Source organism: Carcharhinus amblyrhynchos, chromosome 14 (genome assembly GCF_965287045.1).
Source record: "Carcharhinus amblyrhynchos chromosome 14, sCarAmb.v2.hapA, whole genome shotgun sequence".
Taxonomy (NCBI): Eukaryota; Metazoa; Chordata; class Chondrichthyes; order Carcharhiniformes; family Carcharhinidae; genus Carcharhinus; species Carcharhinus amblyrhynchos.
In genome coordinates this window covers 40,573,635-40,592,473 of record NC_137337.1, presented here as the reverse complement: position 1 = coordinate 40,592,473, position 18,839 = coordinate 40,573,635, and the positions used below count along the sequence as shown (strand labels likewise).

Sequence of the window (18,839 nt, the reverse complement as noted above, 5' to 3'; positions counted from 1 at the left end):
CCTTCATGCAGCAGTCTTCTGCAAACTGAAGGTCATAGATGCCTATGGTGGAAGTGACCAAGTTGAAAAGCTTCCCTTCCAGATGATACTGGATGCTGATATCAGGTGTCGGCCATTTCAGGTGAGGTGGAAGATGATAGTCAGGTAAATAGTGAACAAGGCAAGAGTGTGATTACTTGACCTTGTTTAACCCTAGTCCTAATCTAAAAGGTATCAGATCCTCTGCTCGAGATGGCGGTGGCCATATTTTTATGCAGGAGTCTCAGGATGGTAACAAACTTCAACAAGCAACCAAAGCATTTCAGGACAATCCAAATAATTTGGTCAGAGTAGATGAAGGTGAGGAACAATTCTTGATTTTGCTATTTGCATTTTCCCTGGATCTGCCTAGACACAAAGACCATGTCCTTAGTACCCCAGGGTGGTCGGATGGGTTTCTGGGAATGGTGAGGTATACTTAATGGGCCGAATGGCCTAATTCTGTTCCTGTTTCTTATGGTCTTGTGACCTGGTGGCAGATGAGAACAGTAATAATTTGTTAATGTTCATATCAAGATTACATGTGAAAATGTGGATGAGCTACAGCAGGCTACTAGTCCCATGGAACTGTATCAGAATCATTATGATAATTGATCAATCTTATGCCCACAGCAATATTTCAATCAAATGTGGGAAATGCTATGAAGGATTACCCTGTCATGCAGACATAAACAGTTCTTTTCACCATTGTACCTTATGGAATGTTGACCATACAACATATGTGGCCCTATTAAAACATAATTTTTTGTTCACCGATGTATGGCATAGTCTTGAAGGGGTGTAGTTTGAGCTTCATTGCTTTCATAGTTTCTAAAGAGAGCCAGCATGGGCTCAATGGACTGAATAGCTTCCTTCCGTGCCATAATGGCTCTGACTCAAATGATATGTTTTAAAACTAAATTGCTTTCTTGACTGAAGTCAAATGAAATGCAGTATAGGTAGAATGATACCCAAAGGCATATGTGTACATTATCCATTGAACATTCTTCTGTTTTTTTGTATTACAATTCAACTTTTTGCCTGAAGTAAGAAGCACTTTTAAATGACAGCTCCAAAATCAACAACATTGATTTGAGTGACTCACCCTTTTTAATTTTGGAACTTTGGTCAGCTTTTTTTTAAACTTTGTGGGATACTGACTTATTTATCATTGGGAATAAACTTTCATCAGACTGTGATGAGGATTGACATGCATGGTATAATTTGACTGTTGTATTTTATAATATTTCCATACTATTTGAACAGTTTTGCTATCATCATATAGTTGAGTGAATTTAGAAATCTTCCCTAGAATTGCAATTTGCTTTGTCTAGGTAAACGTATCTTGGCAAATGTTATGGTTTTATATGCAAATAAAAGTTATTTGAATTTTTAATTAGTCACCTTCATGTGTTTGACATTCAATGGGCTAGATTTTCCTCTGGGAGAATGGTAAATGCTTTTCATCATTCATTTGATCAGTTTTGTACTAGGGCTAGATTTTCCTCTGGGAGAATGGTAAATGCTTTTCATCATTCATTTGATCAGTTTTGTACTAATGCATGAATGATGTGTTTTCAGCATTTGCTGTAATACTATCAATGAGAAGCTATTGTCATTGGATGGAATGTATAATTAAATAATGTAAATAAGTCAACTTCACAACTTGAAATGAATGCCTTGCCTTTTTTGATTGCTGTCACTTCCACGAAAAGGGTCAAATGAAGGGAAAGTTCACTTTTGAACCAAACAAAGTAACATTTCTTCTATTAAGAAAAGCTAGACTAGCATTAGGAGTTGGCCTCAATGTTTCACCTCAAATGTAAACGTTTTGCTCATCTTTTAAATCAGCACATGGAATCAAGTAGGCAATATAGGCCATGTTGCCAAGAAGATGCTTGAGAGTTTAAGATACCCACATACAAAATAGATTGTCCGTGGCAAACAATCAACAGAAATGGATCATCAGGCAAAAAGGATGAAGTATGAAGATAGTTTCAAACTCAAATTCATAATGTTTACTAGCTTGTCAAATAAGTGTGCTAGTTCAGTATTAGTGATAAAATGATGCAAAAGTAGAAGTAGTAATAATTGGCTCTGATGAAGATGCCCAAATCCAAATGAACCATGAGAGCAGGGACCAGGTACAGGCATGATCTTGAAAAGTATGATGAAAGTAGTTGCTATAGATATATTGTTTTTTATGTTCAAAGGGAATGTTTTAAAATTCAGGGGTTTTTTTCTACAAGCAGTCAGTATGCCTGAGGGGGAATGTAGCTCAGATGCTAGGAAAGTAGGATAATTACTCATTTTAGCTATGTAGTAGGTACTTAGGAGAAAGCTAATAAACTTTTGGTTACAAAAGAAAAGCTCCCCTTGGGTTTTTGATTAAAGGAATGGAAAGTGGGTTATGTGATAATGTGGTTATTGGGAGGAGCTAGGTACGTAACAGAGAAAACAGCTTTTGAGTACTAGCTGGGGTTTGTTTAAATTCAGATGTCTGCAAGCTGCTGTCTGCAAAGTTTATCTGAAAAGCTTCAAAATTAACTATACCCCTTATAACAAGTATATGTATGATTACTAACTGTATTTAAAAAGGTTTTTAAGTCTATAAGAAGAATGTTGCTTATTTGGAACTGAAACAGTGATAAAATAGAAATTAGAATTGTTTCTTTTCATGTTTAAATATTGTTCACATGGGTAATACTTAAGCTGCTTCATTTGTTAGAGTTATAGTAGACTGCGTTACTAAATAAAGATTGTTTTACTATAAAAGATCCCTAATTTGTTAGCAGAATTACTCCTAGAATGAAGCTTCCTAACTTCACATTTATGCCAAAATAAAAAAAATTGTTGTGGTCACATCTGGCTTTCTAATGTCCAAGATCCAACAGAAGCATGTATAGGAATAGGTCCTTGAAAATAATCAGAATGGTCACATCATCACCAGAAATGCAATGTAAATATACTCACTTAAGTGGATCAAGTCAAACAGTGAGTCCAGCAAAGATTTTGGACCAACAGTTAATTTGTCCAGCTTCTTCATGCCCACTATTGCAGTAGAAGACCAAGGTTGCTCAAAGACTTCCAAAGAACCCCTGCCAAAATTACCACTTTCCAGTGATCCTTTGTCAGAAAGTGGCAAAAACATAAGTACTCGTCATGTCATATCAGCAACATGGAGATTAAATGCTTTTTAAAATGTTTTCATTATGGTTAAAGTTCATTCAAAATTATGGACTAAGTGCTAGAAAATAGTATTAGGCTGAAGGGGCTCGTTTTTCAGTTGGCGCAGATATGAGGGACAGAATGGTCTCCTTTGGTACCGTAAATTTTTCAACATTTTCTAAATCTTTATCAATGAGGACAATGCAGAGATGTGGGGAAAGGGGTAGGAGTGACAGTGCATGAATTGCACCTTAGAAGAGCCAGCACATACATAATGGGCTGAATGGCCCTCTGTGTTTCAATGATTCCATGATCTTGAGTCAGAATCTCGCTGCTTTGGCTTGAGCTTCTCTAAAATAGGCATCCTCTTCTAAACACTGGGACTATGTGGAGGATCATTGCTTATATTTATTTAAGTGGGAAGGGGAGTAGATAGGCAACCTTAAAAACTGGATATGCTCTGCAAGATGAATCACTTGGTTGCAAAAATGCTGATAAACATACAGGAAAGGACGGAAAAGTTTTTAGCATGCTGAGAGAAGAAGAAGCCAGCTTTTGCTAAATAGAATAATTGTTACTGGATACCTTAATAATGGTCTTTATATCTCTACAGATATTTGATTTTTGATTTGATTTATTATTGTCACATGTATAATTTACAATGAAAAGTATTGTTTCTTGCATGCTATACAGACAAAGCACAAAGTTCATAGCGAAGAATAGGAGGGAGTGCAGAATATTGCACTGTACGATATTAGTAACTAATATAGTAACATGATCACCTGAAATTCTCTTACACTATTCAAATGACTACATTAATACATTTAAAGAAGCAGATTAACAGTATTATAAAAATACCATGTAAAAGATTGCAATTTGGACATACAGTGGGTGATTTTTCAACTGCCCCTTTCCTGTTTCTTGCCTGAAAATCAGGCGAATGGCAGAGGAAAATTGGGTGGATACCTTGAACAGCACCTTGTTGGGCAAGATCAACCTGATTCAATTTTATGTAGGCCTTAAAATGGGCATCCACAATTCAAAACAAACAGGAAGCTGTTTAAGTATTTGTATTGGAGTCTTTTGCCTTGTTTATGACCCCAGTTGCTATTTTCATCCACTGTGCACACAAGGCTCAGTTATTATCAAGCACTGAATGTTTTTGCTCAAAAATGGCTGGTAAACGTTTTTGGGGAGAGAATTTTATAGTGGCCTGAAAGAACAGGAAAGTCCCTCCGTATTCCTTTACTGGTATAGTCTCAGTGTCTGCACTTGGTTTTCCTCACCAACTGGAACATCCGGATAGAAACTGGCCAACTTTCAGTCTTTGAGTTTCATGTACTGCTGTGGAATGCATGTTTGGTTTGAGCATTCCTACAGTGGTTTGGGACAAGCACTACCAAATTCATGGCCATTTTGAGTCAAAGTTCAGAATTACCTTGTATGCTTGTTACCAATATGAAAGTTGGGTTTTGGATTGTCAGTCTTTGCAGCATGTTCATCCAGAATATTTTAATTGGTTACAGTAGTTTTGGCAACAGCCATTACAGCAAGTTATTCATGCTAGTTGCAAAATGTAAATAATCAGTAAACATGGCAAAAGCCCTGATACTGCTCTGAAACAGTGGACAGGTTTTACAGCCTCGCTTGTCTCAAAACCGCAAAGTCCCACCCGAGGACAATGCAGAGATGTGGGGAAAGGGGTAGGAGTGACAGTGTATGAAGAGCCAGCACATACGTAATGGGCTGAATGGCCCTCTGTGTTGCAATGATTCTACAATCTTGAGTCAGAATCTCGCTGCTTTGGCTTGAGCTTCTTTAAAATAGGCATCCTCTTCTAAACACTGGGACTATGTGGAGGATCGTTGCTTATATTTATTTAAGTGGGAAGGGGAGTAGATAGGCAACCTTAAAAACTGGATATGCTCTGCAAGATGAATCACTTGGTTGCAAAAATGCTGATAAACATACAGGAAAGGACGGAAAAGTTTTTAGCACGCTGAGAGAAGAAGAAGCCAGCTTTTGCTAAATAGAATAATTTTTACTGGATACCTTAATAATGGTCTTTATATCTCTACCCGAGGTCAGTGGATCTTCCCGTGGTCTGCCCCTCACCCGCTCTGGTCCTGTGGCGGGTGGGGCGGTAGAATTCTGGTAATTTTCTCTCTGCCAGTATATCTGTCAAACCATTGAGGCAAGAATGATTACTTGGCAGTAATAATCATAATAGTGTAATAACCATTTCTAATGTTTCATAAAAATAAGAACAACCTTTAGAAATGATTGCTTAGTCATTCAATGTAAATTTTAGAGTCTTAATTATATATTACAGAGAATAATTAATGTCTGGAAAATGTTCGAGTCAATAACTCAATCTCCCTAGTTTTATTGCTGCCCATGAGTCACTGAGCTTTCTTCTCACTGTTTATGATATATTCAATAGTTTGGTGTGTTCTACCAGATTTCCTGTTTCTCAAGAAACATTGCTACATGCAGAAGTGTGTTATGATAAATAACTCAAGTGACAGTTACTGCATGAATCAAAATTCACAGCTCATTCTCTAAGTTCCGAACTACTGTCAGTGCATACTTTATGTATAGTGCTTCAAACTGAACAAAGTAATGGAATATATGTTGCAGTTTTAATATTTGGACAATCAGTTTGTAAGTTGTAATCATTAATGATTGCCCTTTTACAATGCCTTCACAAAACTATTCCCTGAAGCTTGTAGCCATGCCCAAAACTGGGTAATAAACTGGTTTCACAGCAGTGTAAAAACCTGCCTAATGTAATGCAACTGCTAGTGAACATTCTAAAATATAGGCCCGAAGAAAACACTGAGCCATATATTTTAGAGGCTATTTGAAAATTAGATCTGGTGTTCATGTGATGTGAGTTGCAGGGACAGCTATCCCTGCAGTCATTGAGCTCCAATGCTGCTCGTTTTTTAATGCTTTTTTTATCCTGATGTATGGCTTATAATTGCCTTATCCTGGAGTATATACTCCATGCTATGTCCTTCGGACATCTCTGGGGGAGTATTCATGACAGAATGCCAAGGAGTGTCAGGAAAATTCTCGATAAAAATTGAGGGGCATCCAAGATGGAGCTGGGCCCTCAACATGGTGACCTGGTTGGGGAGCAGTCTCTGAGTCCGGTGTTCTTGAAGATGTTGCAGGAGATGTCTGCAAACATTGTCAAAGTTACAGATGACATACTCAGTATTTTGACACAGAACATTAATGCTCACTTGGCATTAACTGCAGAATACCAGTATGAGGCTCAGTGAGGCGGTAGAATCCTCATTGCAGAAGATGCTACTTGTTTGATCAAAGCTCAGCTGCAATCCTTGGACAATTGGTCACATAATGTGTCAGATATCCTGATGGATCTGGAAAATCTGGGCCAGAGGAAAAATATCCATATGACTGGTTTTCTAGATGAAGCTGAAGGCAGGCTCCCAGATAGATCGTTTGATGCCTGGCTGCCACAGCTTTTTAACTTCAACATAAGGACTCAGTAGATCGAGCTCAAAGGGGCGCATTATATACTACCCTCGAGGCCCAGGCACAATCCATGGCCTATTTTCATACATTTCAATAACCTCAAGGACCACCAGAGAGTTTTGGAGGCTGCTAGAGGCATGATTGTATGACCTCGTCCTGCCCAAGTTTTGGTGAGGTGAAGTGATAAGATCGAGTGGATGGTGGATTTGCGTCCAGTTTTTCGCCTCCACCAATCATTCTAGCACTGTTTTGCTAGTGAAATTAGTTTAATACCCAGAAAGGGCGCTAAGCTAATTTAAATATTAATGACATAATTTGAATGTCATTAACGAGACACACACGCTATCACCTGGAATCACTTGCCTTTACCACTCCACCAGCCAAGGTTGTCCCCGATGAAAATCACGCATGGTCCCCACCAACAGGGACCAGGTGTGATAGCCTTGCTGGAGCAATTGAAGCCCATGGACAGTTGGGGGCAGGACCAGGCAGTGCCCATAGGCAGTGCCAGTCTGGCCCTGCCCACTGGGTACCCTGGCACTGCCTACTGGGAACCATTACTATGCTGGGTTATGTTATAAGTGGGGTGGACCCAGAGCAGAGTCATAATGGGGGCATGGAGACAAGCAGGGAGTTCAGCAGGGATAGGAGGAAAGGATGGAACTCTGCCAGGAAGGGATGGAACTTTGCCTGGAGTTAATCAGTGACCTAGGAAGGAACTCTATGGGTGGGGGAGGTGGTAATTGGAGAGAGTGGGGAGGAAACTGCAGGGAGGGGGGCGTAATTGGGGAGAGAGGAAACTCTGGAAGATGGATCCCGATGTCACTGGTGTTGGGGGATGGCATGAGATCTCTCAGTACACTGGGAGATTGGGGTGCCTGTGCAATGGCCTAACTGGAGCTCAGCAGCTAGCCTTCCCAGCTCTAGCTGAGACTCTACCCCCCACACTCACGTCCTCGCACTTTGTGCATATTTTACAGTTCTTCATTAATCCTTCTTAATCATTGAATGTAAGCCCTTTAATTCATTCTCTTAATTGATCCTGTTATGTGATTTATCACATTGACAGGGGCAATCCTATCAGTGAAGATGCTCGCAAATCTTTGCTAGTTATCCTGTTATCTTGATGAGTTTAAGGACATCCATTTACCCTTACCCCCTGTAATTTCATCTCTCACTGATCCTATTTCGTGATTTATCACATTGTTAGGGGAAATCTATTGTAGCTACTGCCATTGCTAAAAAGTCAAAGGCAGTAGCTGCTATAAAGATTTGCTCCTGGAATGTATGGGGAATTCATCATCTTGTCTTTTCTTAAGAAGGAAAATGTTGACATAGCTTTGTTGCAAGAAACTCATCTGGATGACAGGGAGCACTTCAACTCAGGAGGCACCAGGTGGGGCAGGTATCTTTTGCTTCTTTCTTGACCAGCAGTTGAGGGGTATTAAAGTTCATTATTATTGTCACAATTAGACTTACATTAACAATGAAATTAAGTTCCTGTGAAAACCTCCTGGATGCCACATTCCGGTGCCTGTTGAGATACCCTGAGGGAGAATTTAGCATGGTCACTGCACCTAATCAGCACATCTTCCAGACTGTGGGAGGAAGCCGGAGCACCCAGAGGAAACCCATGCAGACATGGGGAGAACGTGCAGGCTCCATATAGATGAACCTGCAGTTGGTTGCCTCTTGTACTATAGGTAGTATTGTGATCTCTGACCATGCTTCAGTCTTTTTAGAATTTCTTCTCAATGATGCCCATCCTTGGCTCAGGTCCTGGAAACTGAATGTGATGCTTTTTGTTTGATTATTATTCTTTCTGATGTGAACCCCTTTGTGGGAGACCTGCAAGGCCAGAAGTTTGGTCATCTCATTTTCAGCCAGAAAGAGGCATTGGTTGTTGGAGCAGCAGTTTCAGTTGAAGGTCTGGCTAGCTGAATTGGAGAGGGAGTACACCAGGAATTCTTGTCATGCTAAGCTGAAGGAAATTGGTGTAATCAGGGCAGCACTGGACTCATTGTTGACCCAGACTTAAAGTTCTGGTTTTGTGGTAATGAAAGAGTGGGGGATATGCCAGTCCATGAGGTTACAGATTGTAGCTGAGTACAATTCTCCTGTTGCTGATGGCCCATAGTGCCTCATAGGTGTCCAGTCTTGAGTTACTTGATCTGTTCAAAATCAGATAGTGATGCCAATCTGCGCAATATTAGGTAGCCTCAAAGTGAAGATGGGATTTTTGTCTCCACAAGGACTGTGCTGTGATTAGTCTTACTGCTACTGTCATGGACAGATGTATCTGTGGCAGGCAGGTTGGTGTGGATGAGGTCAAATCTGCTTTTCCCTCTTCTTAGTTCCCTCACCGATCCAGTCCAACGGCTATGTCCTTTAAGCTTTGGCCAGGTTGGTTTGTGGTGGTTACTGAGCCTCCCTTGGTGACAGACATTGAAGTCCCTCAGAAAACATTCTGCGCCCTTGCCACCCTCAGTGCTTCCTCCAAGTGGTACTTAATGTAGAGGAGTATAGCTGAGGGTGGGAGGTAGTCATGAAAATCAGCAGAAGGTTTCCTTGCCCATGTTTGACCCTGATGCCCTTCTTGGGGTCCAGAGCTGATGTTGAGGACTGCAAGAGCAACTGCTTCCTGACTGCATACTACTGTACCATCGGGTCTGCTGGATCTGTCCTGTCAGTGGTATCTGGGACATTGGCTGTAGGTTATGACTCCATGAGCATGACTATGTCAGGCTGTTGCTTGATTGAGGCTCTCCCAATTTTGGCACAAGCCCCTAGGTGTAAATAGGAGAACTTTATATGCTTGACAGGACTGGATTTGTCTTTATTTCCAGTCAATGCTGGGTGATCCATTCAGTTTCATTTATTGGCTTTGTAGCACAACTTTGATATAACCGAGGAGCTTGCTAGGCCATTTAAGTGTCAACCATATTGCTTTTGGTCTGTAGTCACATGTACACCAGATCAGATGAGGACAGCAGATTTCCTTCCCAAAAGGACATTAGTGAAACAGATGAGTTTTTACAATTGACAATGGTTTCATGGTCATCATTGGAGTCTAAGTTCCAATTTTTTATGGAATTCAAATTCCACCATCTGCCATGGTGGGATTCAAACACATCTTCCCAGAGCATTACCCCGGGTCTCATACTAGTCCAGTGACAATACCACTCTGCTCTGCAACCACTTCCCCTTTACATTGCAGTCTGTCAGTGTCTTTTTAAAAGAAGCAATGGGTAATGATATTTTGGGTATCCGAGAAAAGATTGCTGATGATGCCCAAAATTGACACTGTAGAATAGATTCAGTGAGAATGTATTCTGTGCGATCTCTGTTGTTCAGAGAATTTGGTCTTTAGTGCTAGACTGGTAGATACTATATTCAATAGGAAGATGTGTTCTTATTCCTTGGAGCATGCAAGAGCTTCATTAGCTTACTTATATTAAGGCAATTTTGCAAAGTAGCCTCATGCTGAATTCACAGATATTTTTCACCAGTTTATTTCATTAGTGTTGCTTGCCAAAATAACGCAGGGCCTGTTAAGACATATGGATTAAAAACTGCACTGGAATAACAGCGTTCAAACTGCTGCATGTATATGGCTTTAAGAAGTTATTTTCCCTTTTTAATTTGCACTAGAGGTAGGTAAAGGTTTTTTAACTATTCTCAGTGAATATCTGGTTTTTTGATGGTTGGGAGATTTCTTTTTAAAAGGTATATTTAAGAGTTTTTATTACATCTAAAGTGTAAGCTTCTGATTTTGTGATTCATGCTGGGAAATTGCTTGCTACCTGTCGAATGTATATCCCAGAGATTTTGCTGTGCACAATTCTCCAACGGTTTAAAGTAACATCTTGGAAATCATATATAGCCCATGACAAAATTTCCAGCATTTGTTCTTGGAGGGTGAGATTCCTCAGCTAGAGTGTAAAGATTGAAATTATTCTTCTGAACGTCATTTTTTTTCAGTTTCTCGATAGCCACATTCTATTTGATGTATTAATTCCCTCAGCTTTTTGGCACTGATATTTTGCAACACAAACCAGTTTCCCCAGTCTTTGTTCTAGCAACTGTCCTGTCAAAGCTGTTCTTTTACTTGTACCAAGTAAAGTGTTCTGCCTTGGAGAAAGTCCAGCACTGACTGAAAGCCCAGTCCGGGATGATCACTGAAATTAAGGGATTGAATTATGACAAGACACAGGCTAAATATAGTTTCTATTTCACATGATGGAGGCATTAGGAATTAATCTGACTGAGGTGTTCAAAATAATGGATGGCATTGACAGAATAGGCTCTTCTCCATATTAGGGAAACCCAAAGCCAGTGGACTTTTGGAATTCAGCGAAGGTGGTTAAAAGCAAATTCAGCAAAAACTTACCTAAAGAGTTGTGAGACTTTGAAAATCACTGTCCAGAACATACGGGTGCATCAATTGAACAGTTTAAAAGAGAGATCATTCCCTTTTTCCAAGTAAGTATCTAAGAGATTAAAGGACTGATGTTATGAGAAATGGTGCCATAGGATGTCTGAATGGGTAGCGTGGTACACTAGAAATGTAGGCAAAGGCTTGTAACGTCATGACCACCTGTTAACTTATTTGAGAGCCCCACAATGAGCACCTGAAGCAGCCACAAATATTCAATTCACACTATTTGTCTCGTCTATAACACAAAGAACTGCAATTCAACTAATACAAAAGAAAAAGATTGCATATTCTGGAATAAACAGAAAATCCCGGATGTAATCAGCAAGTTGCCCAATTCTGATAAAAGGCCTGGAACATTAACGTAAATAAAAGCAAATTATTGCAGATGCTGGAATCTGAAACGGTACTGAAAATACTGGAAAATCTCAGCAGGTCGTGGCATCTGTAGGGAGAGAACAGAGTTAACGTTTCGAGTCTGGATGATCTTTCGTCAGAGCTTGTGCTGAAACGTTAACTGTTTTTCTGTCCACAGACAGTGCCAGACCTGCTGAGCATTTCCAGCATTTTCATTTTTTACCTGCAATTCCACTTCCTGGTTTTGTGCAGGTTGTGGCTTGTGTATAGGTTAGCCCACATAAAATAAAAAAGTGGATGCTATGTGAATGTCTTTAGAGTTGTGAGGCTTAAATCAGAAAAATGTTTGAGGTAGCGTAGCTTTACAGTTACTATGAACTTTATAGCTGTTCTCTTCATTAATTAAATGGACTGCGTTTGCAACAAATTGTGGTAGGGCACCTGTCAAAGCTACATGATAGGATCTCATTTAGAATCCCTCCATAATTGGACCCACCTACTGACAGCAGCAGGAAGCTCTTTGGATGCACAAGCATTAAGGTAACACTCAGAGAGGAGAGCACCAATTTAGAGCAGCTATAAAATTCCAAGGATGGTTTGGATTTTTATGTTAAGGGTGGGTAATGGGAGTCAGGAAAGTTCCCAGCTCGGTACATCTGCCTCAGGAAAAAGTGCCTTGAATAGGGCAATATTTACTCTGGGAGGCAAGGTACCTCTGGAGTCAGGCTCATCATCCCTCAAAACAGTTTGAAGGCAGCCACAGGCAGCTGCCAAATGTTTAGGAGGGCTATTTAAAAGGCCAGCTTCTGTTTTCTGGGACTTTGTCCAAGCTGCTGTATTCAATATTAGACCTTCGAGCCCTCACCCATCACATCCGTTCAGTTCCCCCATCACCCATTGCACATGCACCATCCATGCCAACTCACACCCCTCTTTTCTGTGCTAAGAAAGAAGAATGCATTTTTGCTGAGAATCCAGGCACCCGTCAGGCTGTTGAAATAGGGGCACACAAGTGGAAACATTCTTGGTTGACAACTTTTTCTATTATACTTATTTTGCAATTATTCAGATAAAGAGGTGACAACAGCGATTGTTACTTTAAAGGCCTAGTTGATTGACACTTTAATAGGTCTGTAGTAACCGCAGATTGGTGAATCTCTGGAATTCTCTGCCCGTTGAAGTGGTGGAGGCTGCCTCGCTAAATATTTTTAAGACGCGGGTTGATGGGTTTTTGATAGGAGAGGGGATTAAAGGTTATGGGGAGAGGGCGGGAAAGTGGAACTGAGCAGCGACAGATCAGCCATGATCTTATTGAATGGCGGGGCAGGCTCGAAGGGCTGGATGGCCTAATCCTGCTCCTATTTCTTATGTTCTTATGTTCTTATTTAAGAGAGTTATGAATGGCTGTTTTTTTTGAGTTTTTCCATACATGCCATTCTTACTATAGGGCTCATTCATTCCAGGCAGAATATTTACTGAATAGACTTGGAGGTTATGATGCATCATTAGGGGTCAGTGGGGAAGGCATGAGGTGGCATGGAGGGTATGAGGGGCCATTGTGAGTGGGTTGGGATTGTGGGTGGGATAGTACTTTTGAAGTTGCCTTTCAGAAGGTTATCTCATCCAGAGATACTGCCACTGTTTTCGGCAGGTGGGAATGGCAGAGAGGGCAGAGGTCAAGGGATAGTCCCAAAGTGACTTTTACACTAGATGTATTTCCCCACTTCACTGTCTCTGTCCCCACCAGTGACATAATGGGGTTACGGAGGCAGGGTCAAAGGGCAGTGCTGGAGGACATTCTGGTCATTCTTTGTCCATGGGAAGGGGATTCTGTAATGGTGGATGGTTGGGGATTCCGTAGTGTCGGCAGGGTATTACCATGGTGGTGATAGCGGGAGTGGGATTCTGTGTTGGTTGGGTGGGGGGAGGGGGGAAGCAGGAGTATGGTTCTGTTTCTGTGTGGTCCATTTTTTAAAAAATTTTTTGATGGCTGAGGTTGCAGGTGGGCAGGCTTATGCAGAGGCTGCCAGAACCAGTGTGATATTGTGGGACCTGCCTGTCTCCTGAGTTTTTTTTTCAAAAGTGTTCAAAAATTCAGTGGGAAAAGCCAGCACTGCCACCAACAGACTGCATACTGCTTTTCCTGCCCAATTTAACACTTTGAAAACAAAGAGAAAATTCCACCTAAAGTCTCTGGCTGCTCCCATTTAATGCAAGGGTTTTTAAAAAATTGTGTTACCTTCTGATAGTGGACTTGAAACCACATTTCCTAGTTTTCACTGCAATGCTAACACCAGAGTCCAACATTCTGCCTTGTTGTCAAAGATGTCTTCATATGATTAGTCTCCTGACACACAGGATGATGGTTTGCAATACAGAATCTCCTGCTTGGCTTTCAAAATGATCTCATGAGCAGTAATAATTTCAACTGACAATGTTGTACTTTAAACTGCAATTGTTCAAAATATTTACTCAGAGTTTGCTCCCACACACTCAAAATGCACCACACTCATTATCCCTTCGAAATGACCACAGACCCTTCCACTTTGAAGTAACGCTGCAATTATCCTCACAAGGGTATCCATTCATGGAACTTGATGCCTGTCCAACCCCACTAGTAAGAAGTGACCTTGGGCACTGAGACATCCTAACATACACACCATCTGGATCATTCATCATCATCACCTCCAGGAAAACTGGCCCTCTAGATCAAGCACAGAGTTTTTGGATTTACAGACAAAGGCACCAGGATCAATGTTTCTGCTAACTTTTTTTCTGTTGTGTGCAATCTTTTTTTTTGCACTGTGCAGTGCACTCAGGATTACTGTGCGACCATGCATGTATGCATTATAGAGGAAACAGTGGTTGTGGGCAACTTGGGTAATGCAGTGTAAATTCCAGACTGCTGCACATTTGTACTGCTCAGAGGGAACATTGGCCATGGGTAACAAATGCAGCAGAGGAGGTGCAAGAGGCTGAACTTTCCTGTTCCAGTGTTCTTATGTTTTATTTCTCTGGTTAAAACTGGTAGAGGAATCTCAAAGCAATATTGCTGTTTTCTGCAGTAGATCAGTGTGCACTGTTAGATTTTGTGTTTTAAATGATTTCTTTTTACTTTCCAGGAGAAGAAGCTTCTGAGAATCGGACTGAAAATCTTCATCAGGATAATCATGTTAAGACACGCTGTCAATCATGTACCTCTGCGTTCTTCAAGATTTTCTGGGGGTTTCTGGTCATTCTTTCTGTATCATCCTCCTGGGTTGGTACTACACAGATTGTCAAAGTCACATACAAGAACTTCCATTGTCCCTTTTTTATGACCTGGTTCTCTACAAATTGGAACATAATGTTTTTTCCTGTGTACTACTCGGGACACTTGGCTTCAGCACAGGAAAAGCAGACATTAATTCAAAAAATTAGGTACTGATTTCTTCTCTTTTTGTTCAATAAAATGTTAAAAGATATTGTGCTGTTTAAAATTACACATAGCTAGTTTTGGGTTTTTTTGATACAATATATAGTTAAAGTGGACTTCATTTTCAGCACATTGCTCCTACGCGTGACAGTCACTTTTTCATGTTGTCACAATATCGCAGATTGAAATATACTTCACTAACGACAGCGTATTGCACTAAACATAGTAAAACTTCCCAGGAGCACCATCTAACAAAATTTGATACCAAGTCACAAAAAGGTTAGATATTGGAACAGATGACCAAAGCTTAGTCAAAGGGGTCAGTTTTATGGATCAGTTTAAAGAAGGAAAGGAAGGTAGAGAAGTGGAGAGGTGTGGTGGGGTGTGTGGGCGGTGGGGTGGGAGGAGGTGTTCCTAGGCTTAGGGTAATTACTACTCAAAGCAGAGATGAAAATTGGCCACGAAAGAGCCCAGAATTGGAGGAGCACAGAACTCTCAGAGAGACATGGAATTGAAGGAGATCATTAAAATGGGAAGTGGCTGAGGTCATGGAGGAATTTGGAAATAAGAATGAGAATTTTGAAATAGAGGTGTTACTGGACTGGGAGCCAATGTAGATCAGCAAACAGGGATAGTAGGTGAATTAGAATTGTTATGAGTCAGGATTTGGCAGTAGATGTTAGATAGTCTCTCCATGAACTTGAGATCACCAGGAGAACATTGGAAAGCTCATCAACAAGGATATTGATTAGGGTTTTGGTGGCAGTTGGTGTAATGGAGGTGCAAATAGGCGGTCTTAATGAAGAGCAGATACGTGGTTGGAAGCATAACTCATGATTAAGTATGACACCAAAATTGTGATTGGTTTGATTCAATTCCTGACAGTTATCAAGGAGTTGGTTATGGAATGGACTTTTTGGCAGGAAAGGAGGACAATGGTCAAAGTTTTCTAGCCCTTAAGTGGGATTTTTCAGTTCAACTGACAGCGGCTTCCTGTGCGTATTCCCCACTGGTGGAGGGTACATTTCATGCAAAAGCCCGTAGACGTTGGTGGGACTGGAAGATCCTGCTGTCAGCCCACCTCTGCTGCTGAAAAATACTCTGCGGGTGGGAGGGAGTTGGGTGGAAAATCCCACCCAATAGCTTTGGTTTTACCAACATGGAGTTGACAGAAATTTCTGCTTATTCAGGACAGGATGTCCAACAATCATAATTCAAATTTCGATATAATTGTATCGTTAAAACGATTTATTGAAGCTCTGGTTAAATTGTCTCATTGACAACACTAAATAATGCCACAGAGGAACTTGATTAAAGAGGATTCAAATGCATTGGAATCAATTAATAATACTTGAAAACACTTTCCTTTAAATTAACAACCCAATTAACAATGTCCACATTAACGAGGATCAGCTATATCATTCAGCGTGGGAGCTAGATAGACAAAATATTTAAATAAATAATTATTTGATGATGTAGTAGGCACTTGTGTTTGCTGTTAATGGAATAGCTGTAGTGAAGGAGAAGTTATTGCTCCACATATCTCTGATTGTATTTGTTCATTGCCTGCAGGGAGTGCAGTCGAATCTTTGGAGAAGAAGGACTGACTCTGAAACTCTTTCTGAAAAGAACAGCCCCATTTTCTATCCTCTGGACATTAACTAATTACCTATATTTACTGGCTCTGAAGAAATTAACAGCCACAGATGTCTCTGCTCTTTTCTGTTGCAACAAAGCATTTGTCTTCTTGCTCTCTTGGATTGTGCTCAAAGACAGGTTCATGGGAGTTAGAGTAAGTACCGATGATTAATGGCTTCAATGAAAACAATTTTTCCACAGATGAAAACTGTACTGCAGTCTTTAACATCCAGTAAATCCAGTTTAGAAGCATTAGAAAAATGACCAACAGATGAACTCTGATACCTATTTTCAATCATAATAATTTTACACATATTAGGCAGGATTCTCTGGACTCATCCATGTCGGGATCTATTGCTAGTGAGAATGGAAAATTTGGCATACCAGTCAAAATGCCATTAACTTTCAGTGGCACTGGAAAATTCCTGCCTTAAATGAGGGAGGAAGATTTCAGCTACCATGTGAGATTTTGAAGAAATAAAGTTTTAAAATAATGCAGAAAGACCTTTTTCTGAACTGTAGAGCTGTACTGAAAGTGGTGTCTTTCACAATCACAGGATTAAGGTGACTTTTTAAAAGCCAGGTCTAGTTCACTAATTTGAAGGAATGGGCAGATGTTCCGGAACTTGCTCCTAGATGTATTGGATTACCTGCAGCACAGACAAAAATTTTTTGGCAGGGGGGATTGACATAAACTAATTGATGGAAAATCCAACTAAAACTCTTGTGGGCATGTCATTCTACAAACTGATTTTTCTCTATGTACCAGACATTCTAACCTGTCTAGGTTGAGGGACATCTGCCTGAAAATGTTGAAGATAAACTTTCTTGTTCATTCATTCACAGCATATGGATATTGCTGGCAAGGCAAGGATTCGTTGGCCTTGAATGGATGAGCTGCCCTCTCGAACTCAGCTGAGTCTTAGTTGAGTTCAAAGAGCAGCTGAGAGTCAACCACATTGCTGTCAGTCTAGAACAACAGAGTCCAGCCTAGGGAAGACAGTGGATTTCTTAAAGGACATTAGAACCAGATAGATTTTTATAAGGTGATAATTTCATGGTCACTATTTGTAATGCATTGGAAAGAGTGGCAACCAACAAATGGAGTAACCAAAGAACTATTTATTAACAGGAGTAACTATATATAGAGAGTGAGAAAGATGCTACCTATTACTTTGACCCCAGTCTCCAGAATGCCAGGACAAACCTGAGCTCAGCCCCAAAATTCATGTGCCTTGCCTCTTGAAGTCTCTTATTGAGGCGTACCAACAAAAGTTAAACTTTTTTTAAAATTCATTTGTGGGACATGGGTGTCCCTGGTTGACACAGTAAGAAGTCTCACAACACCAGGTTAAAGTCCAACCAATTTATTTGATTGTAAACTCACAAGCTTTCAGGGTTTGCCCCTTTGTCAGGTGAATGGAGATTTCTGGCCTCAGACAGAGCATATAAAAACACACACAGTTTACAGATTACTGATTATATTGCGAGTCTTTACAACTAACCTGGTATTCAAGTCTTAAGGATGCAGACAATGTGAGTGGAAAGAGCATTAGGCATAGGTTAAAGAGATGTGTATTATCTCCAGACAGTACAGACAGACACATTGACACATTGTCTGCATCTTTAAGACTTGACTAGCAGGTTAGTTGTAAAGACTCGCATTCTAATCAGTAATCTGTAAACTGTGCTGTTATAAGCTTTGAACATAAGAACATAAGAAATAGGAGCAGGAGTAGGCCATCTAGCCCATCGAGCCTGCCCCGCCATTCAATAAGATCATGGCTGATCTGAAGTGGCTCAGTTCCACTTTCCCGCTTGCTCCCCATAATCCTTAATCCCCTTGCTTACCAAAAATCTATCTACCCGTGTCTTAAATATATTCAGCGAGGTAGCCTCCACCACTTCAATGGGCAGAGAATTCCAGAGATTCGCCACCCTTTGAGTGAAGAAGTTCCTCCTCAACTCTGTTCTAAACTGTTCCCCCCTTATCTTGAGGCTGTGTCCTCTAGTCCTGCTGTCCCCCCTTATCTTGAGGCTGTGTCCTCTAGTCCTGCTGTCCTTTCTGAGCGGGAAGAACCTCTCCACCTCTACCCTATCCATCCCCTTTGTCTGAGACCAGAACTCTCCATTCATCTGACGAAGAGGCAAACCCGGAAGGTTTGTGAGTTTACTATCAAATAAATTGGTTGGACTTTAACCTGGTGTTGTGAGATTTCTTGCTGTGTTTACCCCAGTCCAATGCTGGTATCTCCACATCATGTCCCTGGTTGGTCAGCATTTATTATCTATCCCTAATTG

The 18,839-nt window shown here is 40.6% G+C and overlaps 1 protein-coding gene across 3 annotated transcripts in view; it reads left to right on the top strand.

Annotated features, from left to right (window-relative positions):
- Nucleotides 1-18,839, top strand: part of slc35f4 (solute carrier family 35 member F4) — a 218,450-nt gene that overhangs the window by 161,550 nt on the left and 38,061 nt on the right. For all 3 annotated transcript variants that reach the window (XM_080202761.1, XM_080202762.1, XM_080202763.1), the window contains exons 2-3: nucleotides 14,608-14,905; nucleotides 16,473-16,692. In XM_080202761.1, the coding sequence (XP_080058887.1) occupies nucleotides 14,608-14,905; nucleotides 16,473-16,692 (518 nt within the window). The remainder of the gene's footprint in view (nucleotides 1-14,607; nucleotides 14,906-16,472; nucleotides 16,693-18,839) is intronic.